At 41.1% G+C, this 11,563-nt stretch overlaps 1 protein-coding gene across 2 annotated transcripts; it reads left to right on the forward strand.

Moving 5' to 3' along the window:
- Positions 1–504: 504 nt before the first annotated feature.
- onecut1 (one cut homeobox 1) lies at positions 505–10,524 on the forward strand. Of its 2 annotated transcripts, none has more exons than XM_033984996.2 (2): positions 505–1,939; positions 5,379–10,524. In XM_033984996.2, the coding sequence occupies exons 1-2, from the start codon at positions 850–852 to the stop codon at positions 5,666–5,668; spliced, it is 1,380 nt and encodes a 459-aa protein (XP_033840887.1). In that variant the 5' UTR covers positions 505–849; the 3' UTR covers positions 5,669–10,524. The 2 variants fall into 2 exon arrangements, with proteins under 2 accessions (XP_033840887.1, XP_033840894.1); XM_033985003.2 differs by having other exon boundaries at positions 511–1,924.
- The last annotated feature ends 1,039 nt before the right edge of the window (positions 10,525–11,563 follow it).

The following is an 11,563-nucleotide window of genomic DNA, read 5'->3' on the forward strand; positions in this document are numbered from 1 at the left end:
AGATCAGACTATTATTTATTCAGTGGTTTATTCAAACACAGATAAAACCATTATTTATTCAAGGATTGTTAGTTAGTTTGTTCTTATTCAGTGCCTTGTCGTCATATTATGTTAAAATTACAAGATTTTAATCCACTGAGTTAACAATCAACTCTAAATGAACCCGGAAGTTTACCAAATTTGTGCCTAATGGTTTAAGGAGGATCGAGGACAAGGCTCATTATGTCCTGATATATAAATATAATATATCGACTATTAAAAATTGAGCAAAAGGTTGAGCTCGGCTTCATGAATCAATTTTATGTGTGTTTTTGACTTTTTTTTTTTTTTTTTTTGTATCTGTTTAAATTTTAACAAGCAATTGAATATGGCTGATGTGAACCTTTTAGCAAGTGCTTTGATACGTCCCGTCCTTAATAAGGTACGGTGCGTCACAAGGATGGGCGTGTACATGAGAGAGAAAGAAAGCGAGCTTGGGCGAGCGTGGACGTGTTAGTGCGCATGCGCGGCCATTGATCTGTGCCGCGGTGGAGCAGGGGCTGGAGACACACTACTAGAGATGGCGCGGCACCCGACCGGAGCGCAAGGACAGCTGCCTGGCGATGGGGGGGCTTAAATCGTAGAAGAAAAAAATCTGGAAAAACGTTAACAAAAAGAAGATTTGGAGTTTATATTTCTCAAAACTACACCCGAGGAAGGAAAATAGCGAAAGCGTTAAATAAAGGCACCAGAGGAACAATCTGCTGCGAGAGCGAAAAGCAACAAAGACAATAAGTTAAGTGGACGTTCTGGACAGCAGCTAACTGCGGTACGTCACATAGATGGTTGGTCCACAGCGCTGCCCGGATCATGAATGCACAGTTGTCGATGGAGAATATAGAACTGCACGGAGTGAGTCATGAATCTTTAGCCAGCCACGGAGATCTGTTGAGCGGCCACAGCCCGCATTCCCGTCCCAGCCCAAGAGGTTTGAGCCACCGCGCGATGGGAATGGCGACCCTTCTGGACAGCGGCGACTATCATCCCGGACACCCCGGACACCTGCACTCGGCCATCAGCATGTGTGAAGCCCCCCCTGGCATGAGCGCCAGCAGCACTTACACCACCCTCACCCCGCTACAGCCTTTACCCCCCATATCTACCGTGTCTGACAAGTTTCCTCCGCATCATCATCACCACCACCATCCGCACCATCCGCACGCGCATCCGCATCAGAGGATTCCCGGTAATGTCAGTGGCAGCTTCACGCTCATGCGTGAGGACCGTAGCCTGGCTCCTATGAACAGTCTGTACCCCGCCTACCATCACAAGGACCCTTGCATGGGCCAGAGCCTATCCCCGCTGTCCGGCTCCGGTCTAGCCAGCATACACACGTCCCAAGCTGGCATCCCACCGTACGCACACCCTGGCGCCGCCATGCCCGGGGAGAAGATGCTTACTCCAAGTGGTTTTGAGGCGCATCACCCAGCCATGTTGAGCCGCCACGCGGAGCAGCACATGAGCTCCTCGGGCATGGTCCAAATCAACGGTCTGCACCACCATCCACATGCGCACCTCGGCGCAGCACAGGGCCACGGTCAGGGGCTGGGGGGCAGAGGCGAACAGGCCTCTGGGCCCGGACAGCCAGGAGGGGTTGTCACTGGAGGAGCAGTCGCGGGAGGGGGGGCTGTTTCTGGGGGACAGATGGAAGAAGTAAATACCAAAGAAGTGGCGCAAAGGATCACCACAGAGCTCAAGCGCTATAGTATCCCTCAGGCCATCTTTGCGCAGAGGGTTCTGTGCCGGTCCCAGGGGACACTGTCTGACCTGCTAAGGAACCCTAAACCCTGGTCCAAGCTCAAGTCTGGCAGAGAGACCTTCCGCCGCATGTGGAAGTGGCTGCAGGAGCCTGAGTTCCAACGCATGAGCGCGCTCAGGCTCGCAGGTGAGCGAAGCCTCGGTAAAGCCCCCCTTTTTTGCTTTTACTATATCAATGTTTTTCACGTTGCTAGCCAAGAGGAACACGAGTCCTAAATGTTAGAACTGATGTTCACTAAACAAAGAAACCATGCCACGTATGTTTGCACGTTAATTTAATTTTAACTTAAACAACCAACATTGAGGACTGATGTTTTCCTTTAAGGCTTGGATATTTACATAACTATGTAAGGCTGGCTGGAACAACCAGAAAAAGTTATTCCGCATTTTTATAAGCAGTCCAAACAAGACTGTCAGTATGTTTATATGAAAGAAAGAATGGGGTGAATAATAGATTCAAACATCAGACTCATAAACAATCCCGATCAGACTTGATCAAAGTTGTGTCCAAACCAGTGGCTATTTATCGATAGTCTACGCATCCGGTTTCTGCCTTTACGCAGATTTGGGGCTTGTGTGAAACAAGTGTGCTCATGTCATTTTACCTCAAAGTATCGACCGCTGGATTGTGCACGTAAAGTGATCCTTTGCGCAGAAATCGTTAGGAATGTGTTTATTTTGGTGCTCTGAGGCTGATCAGGCCTTTCTGTTGTTGTTGTTGTTGTTCTTAAACTTGGAAATCAGTTCTGTGGCACTTCTGTGGCAGAGATGTGGCTCAAATAAAACTTAGCTTAATGTAAATTTATAGGTGTAAACTTACAATATTAGGCTATCATTTTGTAATTTTTTTATTCAGTAAAATTAAAACATTTTGTATCATATTTTACCAGAAATAATGATATAAATATTAGGCTATTTCAAAGACAGCCAAGAACCAAAACAACGCTAGTCTAATTAGCCGATACAGAGGCCGTTATTCATTAGTCTCAAAGGTTTACACGAGTCAATTAAAGCGCGCGAGGAGGTCCATGTCTGGTGTGCAATGTTTCACGCGCAGCACCCCATAGATTTCTTTACGTTGTGTAATCGATGACCTACAAATGGGCTTTTTGACTTTATTTAAAAGTGAGGCCTCATCTTTACGCGGCTGTGGAAAGTGTGTGAGAGTGTTTGCGTGCGCCTGCCTGTGTGGCCTCATCACAATTGGTTATTTTTCAGTTTTCCCATCTGCTGTTTGCGCGTTGTGCATGGATAATAGTATAACCAATATTTTACTAGGCTACATTTTTAAATATAGGTTATTATTTCATTGGCTGTGTAGCTACACTCTGCCGACCATTTTATAGCCTTAATATAATCATTTATTGTGAGAATAAAATCTAAAAAATACCAATATTGTAGATCTTCACAACGATTATATTCAAATAACAGGTAAAATGATACTGTTTAAGGGGGACCTGGACTGAGAGAATAGGCCTATTGATCTGCATGTGTCTAGGTGAGCTATGTGATCGGGTGCTGAAGTAGATGTGATATACTTATTGATTTTAGGCTTCTGAAATTAATCTCGGGTCTTTTTCTGCTTTTCCCACGTATTCAATTATCCTTTGACTGGATAGAAAAGGCAGGTAACGACTTGGGATTAATAAGATTGAAATAGACACGTTGTTTATTGCGCTTTTAACACAAAACGCCCGTGTTTAGTTGCAATCATTGTCCATTTATTTATTGATGTATTATTATTATGATTCTTTTAAATGTTACCTCTAACCTAGTGAAGTAATGGGTCGAGGGTCCAGTTGAATATTTGCAACTTGCAGAGGTCTGTTTGCTGTTCTCTGTGTGAGAACGCGGCTCTATCATCACAATGTCAGCCCAGTAGACCCTATGTATCCATGTGACTGTGGAGTTATCTGAGGCTGTAATGATTAGCCGGGAGCAGCAGCGTTGTGCGTGTATCCTTATGTGTGTATGTGATTAGTGTGATAACGAGGTACGTTGTTTTAGCCCCCCTCCATGACCTGACTGGAAGGCTGCGTTGGCTTCCATACCTGCCTTGTCTTGCCCTGTTCTCTGTGCTCGGCTTGGCTCCAGTACCTGCTCTTGCCTCTGTCTGCGGTGGCCTTCACTTGTACTGATTTATAGCAGATCGTCCATGACTAGAAGCAGCACTCTGTTAATATTTACCAGCATTGGAGACAGCGTGCTGCCCCTACACTGAACTGTTGTAGTCCTTTTTTATGTTGGTCTCGGTTATATTTTCAAAAGTGCGCGTTACAACGTGTTTAAAGTGAGTTCTTAAAGCTGTTGATGATTTCCCTGTGTCATATTTAGTCATATTGGCAATTTTTGTTGTAATAAATCTTGTTTTCATTAGTTATTAATATAAAAGTTTGCCACGTGTTTCTTTCTGCGCGTGCTGCCTTTCAGCGCCTTGCTCCTTATGTTTTGGTTCCACCTGATCCATTACGCACAGGCTCCATCCGGTTTAATGTATTTGTATTGACATTTCGCGTTAGATGCATACATAGACCTATACATAGACCTACATCTTCAGGTGCATGGGCGTTTGTTTCTCATACAGTTTAGGCTTTTCGCTTCTAAAGGCCTCGTGTTCTATGTTACTACGCGCAACAGCCCAATTCTGCCCCCTCCTGGTCCATGCGCACTACAGAGCCTTATGTATTAGACGTGGGGTATGGGGAGGGGGGAATCACAGTACAATATAAAATCGGGTAAAGGACGATTTGATTAGCTGTCAAACGGATTCTTTGAAAAGAGCATTTTGATAAAAGATGATAGGTCTGTATTGTGTAGTCACAGAAGCGAAAGTTGATTTCAGCACCATGGACAGCGCTCACGGTTTCTCGGCCCCCGGGTTTCGTCTGTCTTACTGGGTCGTGTGTGTCTGTGTGTGCTGCAGCTTCTCTGGGTGCTTGTGTATGGTGAACTCCCTCACAGCACCTTTCAGCTGACAGAGACATCACTAAGAGGCAGCAGAGCGAATGATAGAACAGGGAGCAGAAAATGGGTCTGTCTTAGTCTGTGAAAAAACTAAATTCAATCAAAGCAGGATTGGCAAAAATTTGAATAACCTTGTGCTATGTAAGGAGCATAATGAGTTGGTGTAAAATACATTCACGTATACGCTATTATATATTTAATTTTATATTTATACTTTACATTATTTATTTATAAATTATTATTATTAATATTACCATAAACCTTCAATTGTTTGAATTCAGGTTAAAGCATACTTACATTATTTTCCATATTGCCTACTTAATATAATTAATATTTACATAAATCAATTGTCATGTATAACCTCTAGTATTATGACCTTAAGAAAGCAACGGGCTGCTAAAAATGTGTCAATAAATAGTAGTATGGTATGTGTTTATAATGTAGCATCTCAGTACATGGCACCCCAGTAGTCATAGTGTGTTTCTGGACACTAGGACAGGTCTAAAGTTAGGCAAAATTAAACAAAGTTTTTATTGTTTTGTGTTTTTGTTGCTTTTTGTTAGTTTGTTTTTGTCACTTCAGCCATCTCCTAATAGCTCTGTGTTTGATCCTTTCAGCATGCAAGCGCAAAGAACAGGACCACGGACGGAACGATCGGGGGAATGTTTCTAAGAAGCCCCGGCTGGTATTCACAGATGTGCAGCGGAGGACTCTTCATGCCATCTTCAAGGAGAACAAGCGCCCGTCCAAGGAGCTGCAGCTGACCATCGCGCAGCAGCTGGGCCTGGAGCTGGCCACAGTCAGTAACTTCTTCATGAACGCACGCCGCCGCAGCCTGGACAAGTGGGTGGACGACGGCTCCGGTCACCCAGCTAACACAGGCCCAAACGCCTGCACCAAAGCCTGAAGACGGACTGACTTGACCAACTCATGGACTGACTCAACCTCGGTGGAAAAGCTTTAAAACTTAAGTGAAACAAAGAGAAACTTAAAGAGACCTTGAAGCAACGTTTTGCCCTTAAACCTGTACTATATTGATATTTATAGTATCCAAAGATGAAAAAACAAACCAAAGACTTCTTGTTGACCTGCTTTGAAATGTTTGTTTCAGCAACACATTTCTGTGTATACATACTGCAAAAAGACTATAGTTTTACCCCTCTTACACACACTTACTATCACTGGTCTTTAGCTTTATTACACTTTCCAAGTATCCGTCTAACATCACCATCCTTATCTTTAATCTGAATGGTTGGTTTTAATGATGGGTCCCTAAATGAGGTTTAGTCAGCCTATTGGCAGTTTGATCTGCAGCTGTTTATGCGCTAGAGAAAACAGCCAGAATGTGGAGCTTCGTGGGATTGGCCAATCATCTCCAAAGAAAACAAATCCCACAGGAGCTAAAAGATTGTTGTGCAACATTTTTGGTCAGTGGACTGTCTGTCTATCTGGCTGTCTGTCTGCTCAACTGTCTGTATCATTCTAATAACACACTGCAGAGAGACAGAGAACATGCCCAAAGTACTGTAGAGTGCTAACCCCAAATCAAAAATTGACTATGGTAGTGCTTTCTTCCAACATGCTGAAACGTTAAATCATCATTAATAGTCAAACCAAAGTCTTATCTACCATGTTCCATCATACAAAATATCTACTTACACAAGAATGTAATCTGACCAAAGAGTATATTTTGTAGTTGATAATCTTGAAAGTATTTTAGTTCACTTACCTCCAAAGAGAGACTGTTATGTCTAAACTGTTTCCACTCACTTATTCAACCTTTATAGCTTTAACTCTTGATATGTTCCAAAGAATCATTGCCTTATAAATGCCTTCTTGAATCAATGAATACAGTTGTATCTTCACAATCAGTCTTATGAATGTTACTGTGATTGCTTATTGTGAAGATGCATAATCAGTCATTTAAAGCTTTACTCGTATTATTATTGTCCCCACGGGTTATCTATTATATAATTTATTGTTGATCAAAGATAAAAAAAAAACACCATAAGGAGTTTATTTTATTTTTTATTTATGGGAAATAGAGCAACCTGATTTAGTAATTTGCTTTCGGAGCGTCACTGTGCCCCCTGCGCTTTATATGTATCTGATTTTTATCTCCTCATCAAACATGTTGGTTGGAGGGAATGATGTCAATGATAAAATCACTTTCTGGCACTTACAGAGCAATGTCAGTTCATCACTTGAATACAAAAGCATTCTCCCACCATGCCCCTCCCATCATCGCTTACTATCCTGGACATTCCCGCACTCAGTCGGTAAAGCTATGCATTTCAGCACTAGGAGGAAAGCACTACACACACAAAGACAAAACAGGGCGCGGAGTAGCATTAGATAATATATTAGCTTGGCCCCTTTGCCGTCATCCTCCTTCTGGCCAGGGTTAGCAGCTCTACATTCATCATAAATACAAGCGTTGAAAGCAAGGAGAGGCCAAAGAGAGAAAATGAGCTGCTTCTTCATCATCATCCTCTTCATCATCTCTGAAACAAAAAAAAAATTATATACAAAAATTTGTCAAGACCTGCTGATGTTTTATAGTGTGAACCAAAGATGCTACCTCACTCAAAAAGTTCCATACATAATTTCTATCACTTTGATGATACCAAAGATTACCAAAGATTTTTTCTCATTGCACGGCCTCCACGAGTGGTGTTAAACAAAAGAATATGTTGTTGTATGTTTCCCTTTTTCTAACCCTGTACTCCCTCTTCTCTCTAGTCCCACCATACTCTCACAAACACTATGCGTTCTCTCGCTTCATCTGTTCTCCGATTACAGCTCCATAGATAGTCGTGCTGATGTAGCTATAGGCACATTTGCTGATTGAGCTTTAGGTACACACACAACAGCTTCATGTGGGTCAGATGATGGTTGGATTTTTCTTACTGCTGTAAGGGTCAATCTATCGATACCAAAGTGACGTTCCTTTTTGAAAGTTGTTCCACCATCTCTTCTGTATAGCTTTATTTCCACTTGTCTTTGAGTGTGTATCTATAGGCCGATGTTACTGATTCAGCTAATAGGTCAAACATCTTCACACGACAATAGGTCGATGAGCATCACATTCATGGGCAGATCAACTATAGGCAGACATGTTCCTGAAAGTAGAAGCAGATGTGTTGCAATCTTTCTAAAACTCCCAGGACGAGTGCCTTGCTTGAACCAAAGTGTTAAACCGCTGTTGACCTCTCACCTTTGACTCTGTGAATACCTCAGCCTGTAGAAGGGCCACTATTGAAGAAACAAGGAAAAGTCTTTTTTTAATCACACCGTGGTGCTTTCGCCAGCGCAACCATGCAATGAAATAACATACCAAAGGAGTTTCTGTTGTCCACTTCTACAGATTAAAAAGCATACCAAAGGAGTTTATGTTGTCCACCGCTACAGATTAAACCAAAGGTCTTAGTTTCCTCCTGTCTCTGCCTCTTCCTGTTGACCCTCCCTTGTCTCTGCTGTGTGTAGAAGGCCCAGCACTCTGGCCGTGCATGTCTTTACCAATGTCTCTGAATACCTCATAGTAATAAATCCTTTGAGTTCTGCATTGAGACGTCTCTCTGTGAGTGAGGCAGAACTCCTGTCGTGTGCTAACTGTTCTTGTTATTTGAAAATAATTATCTATTTTTTAGTTTTTGTTTATGGCAGATGTGCTCTGTTTGGAGTCACGGCGGACAAGTTTCAGGGTTGATGTATGAAACTTAAGGCATGGAGGGAGAAGCGTATTTTTTATCAGACATTGGGTTTTGCCAATATTATGATGTAGATTATTGCTTTTACAGGGTAAAACCAACTGCTGTGATATTGTGTTCATATTTTCCTTTTTCTCTACTTCTGTGTTGTGATTTTATTTAATTGCATTTTTGTATTGTTTAACCACTGCTTTAATTTATGCATTTGTAGAAATTCTAGATTTGTATATAGTAGGTTTTTGAAAAAAGAAAAACAAAAAAGATAATTTATGTTACAGCCTTATTTCCCACGCTTAGATATGACAAAAGAGTAGTTTGTATTTCTCAGCTAAGTCCTAGCCGACATTTTAATGTGTGTTTAACACTGCCAGAAACCTGACAGTTGATTTGCCAGTGCCAGCAAAGTCATACAGGAGCTACTTTGTTGAACCCCTGGCAAAAAGCAGTGTGTATGTGTGTTTTCTATTCTTTTGACTTTTTAAAAATCTCTTATTTTATGGGTATTACTGCACATCCAAAGATTTTTAAAACAAACCAAAAAATTGGAAAAAATATGTATAACGTTGAAAAGCACTGGCATTTGTGAATTAGACTTGTTGAGTTTTGATTTGCCATTCGCACGGGTATAGAATGTAGAAGGCGTAGGGCTATGTAGACAAGCTTACTCTACCATGTGGGGAATCTCCTGGTCAATGTACAATCGGAAACATCCAAATGGAGGGCTGCAAGTCCCGCTCACTTTGCTGTCTCATGCACTGAGTGAGGTGGAGTGGAGGCTGGGCAGCCGGTCTGCCGGGGGTGGGGCCATGCACCTGGGTCTGTTTTTACTGCCTTGGCACCGCCGCCTTACTCCACCTAGTATCTGTTCTTTTGGTACGTACTCATGTAATGACTATGAGCAAAGTCTAATAAAACACCTTTATGAAGGAATCGGTGTGTTTGCAAAAAAGTAACTGTCAAGTAATGTACATCCTTGTGAGAGTGTGTGCGATTATGTATTTGTATTTCTTAAGTATACTTGTATTTTGTATGGGGACAATGAAATTCTCAACTCAAATTGGCACTAGTGTGTGCCAAGATACATTCCCAAGGTGTCAATTACTTACTGTTCTACAAATGCTCATAAGATCATCTAGTGGCACAAAGCGACTGGCCCTAGATAGCACTTTTTGAGTCTGCTGTTTATTTTATATTGACTATTTCAATCTGATTATTTATTTTTAAATATTCCTGGAGAGTCAAAATAAATTTGTATGTGTGTGCATGTTTTATGGGTGAATTGTGAAACATTGTAGACTCCCTCTGATGTCATATTCAGACAGCACAGTACCCTGGATCATACCTGAATAAGTACAGTTACATATGTGATATATAGGCATATTCACAAAGGGATAGACTCTGCAATAAGAGCCTGTATCTGCACCATTATCACACACAAAGCTGTTGATGTTAATGAGTTCCCATTATGATGGGTATAGCTTGCCTACAAGTCTGGAAACAATACTGCGGCGCCTAAGACAATCATCTGGATCTAACGCTGGAGAATTTAGATTGTCACCCAAAGAGGGGTGAGCTCCAGCGGTTCATATACAAAAATGCTTGAAGGGTTTTGATAAACAAGCATATTTGTTGTCATAGACATATAGGAATAGATTTCATTGGTAGTTCATCTTGCACTTGCATTCAGAAAATAAAATCTCATTGCTCTTGTCAGCCTTGTGCTCCGTCGACCTTGATCTCTTTGTTTTTGTACCCTCTCAACTACATTGCTTTTCAGTTAGGTGTGTGTGTGAGTGCGTGTGTCTGAGGGAGCTCTCAGATGTATAACCACATGTCTCATGACTTGGTTTGTCATTGCTCTTTCCCAGTTTTTGCTACTGCTTTCTCAGTGCCGTGCAATATCATCTGTTGTGATTGCTAAGCAAATGAAAAAAAGAAAGAAAATTGAGAAGCGAGTGATGATGTCATCCAGCTTTTTTCAGTGTTCAAATGTTTCAACATTTCTGTAGTCACAAAATTAGAAATAAACAGTTGGTATTTCCAGCTTTCAAAACTGTCTTCTGTTATTCCTTTCCACTTAAGTGTGTGCCTTTTGTTATTTTCTTCCTTTTTAGTTAGACAGGGAAATTGAATCAATAAAACATCCAATCAGATAAGAACGCAGACGACAGAACACACAAAGGCATAAGTCATGTTAGAAGACCTGCATAACAAATAGCCTTAGGGGTTCAGTATATTATATAAAAATGCACATATTCCAATCTGAAAAAAGCATTTTGATCGAAGAAACTACATAAATATATTTTTTTCATTTATTCTATTTAGAAAAGATGCTTCAAAGTTCCACTTGAGTGTGTGACATCAACTCTATGTCTACAGCTATTTTTGTTCTCAGAGATTGTAACATTCCTGGAAGATCTAAAAAGCGGATGTTGTGGAAAAGGTTAACATTAATGTAATGAGGTGCTGAGAAGCAAGGCCATGTTGAATTATTCAAAAAGATCAAAGTCATAACTTATAGATGAGCTAAGTACTGATATAAAGCATGTCTAATCCTGGCCTTTGCTTATTATTTGCATTATGTTCAGTGTGAACGATCATTACTTGTAGACACACTTGTAGACACAAATAAACATATGGGACTATAGTGACAAAGTTACTGATAAGTAGGTTACACAGTATATCATACGAAAGCCCTACAAATGTTATGTATAACAGTATGTGTGCATACTACTCAATCATTATGTTTTATTACATCAAATTATAGAAGTATAGCTAAAGCGCTTTGAGTGCCTTGAAGGTGGAAAAGAGCTATATAAAAATGTGACCATGACCATTAACAATGCAATAAACATGACTGATCTAATAGATTCCAAAGTAGTCAAACTGATGGTGGTATATGGTATATTGGTATATTATGAGGCAGGGTCTGGAAACATCATGAAACGCTCAGAAAGGCATTCACCCTTCACCAGAAGTGCATTCACCCTTCATCTCTGTAAAATTATTACAGACAACAACAACAATAGGTATAATAAGGTGTTTTATAGGCTACATCCTTAATAACAGCAACATATGTCGTGCACGTTTAA

Source organism: Periophthalmus magnuspinnatus, chromosome 3, assembly GCF_009829125.3.
Source record: "Periophthalmus magnuspinnatus isolate fPerMag1 chromosome 3, fPerMag1.2.pri, whole genome shotgun sequence".
Lineage (NCBI taxonomy): Eukaryota > Metazoa > Chordata > Actinopteri > Gobiiformes > Gobiidae > Periophthalmus > Periophthalmus magnuspinnatus.

Bases quoted from the DNA above. Each gene is read 5' to 3' on its own strand.
- onecut1 (XM_033984996.2), top strand. From the start codon at position 850: ATGAATGCACAGTTGTCGATGGAGAATATAGAACTGCACGGAGTGAGT. The intron at 1,940-5,378 runs GTAAAGCCCCCC...TGATCCTTTCAG, and splicing joins CGCAGGTGAGCGAAGCCTCG to CATGCAAGCGCAAAGAACAG.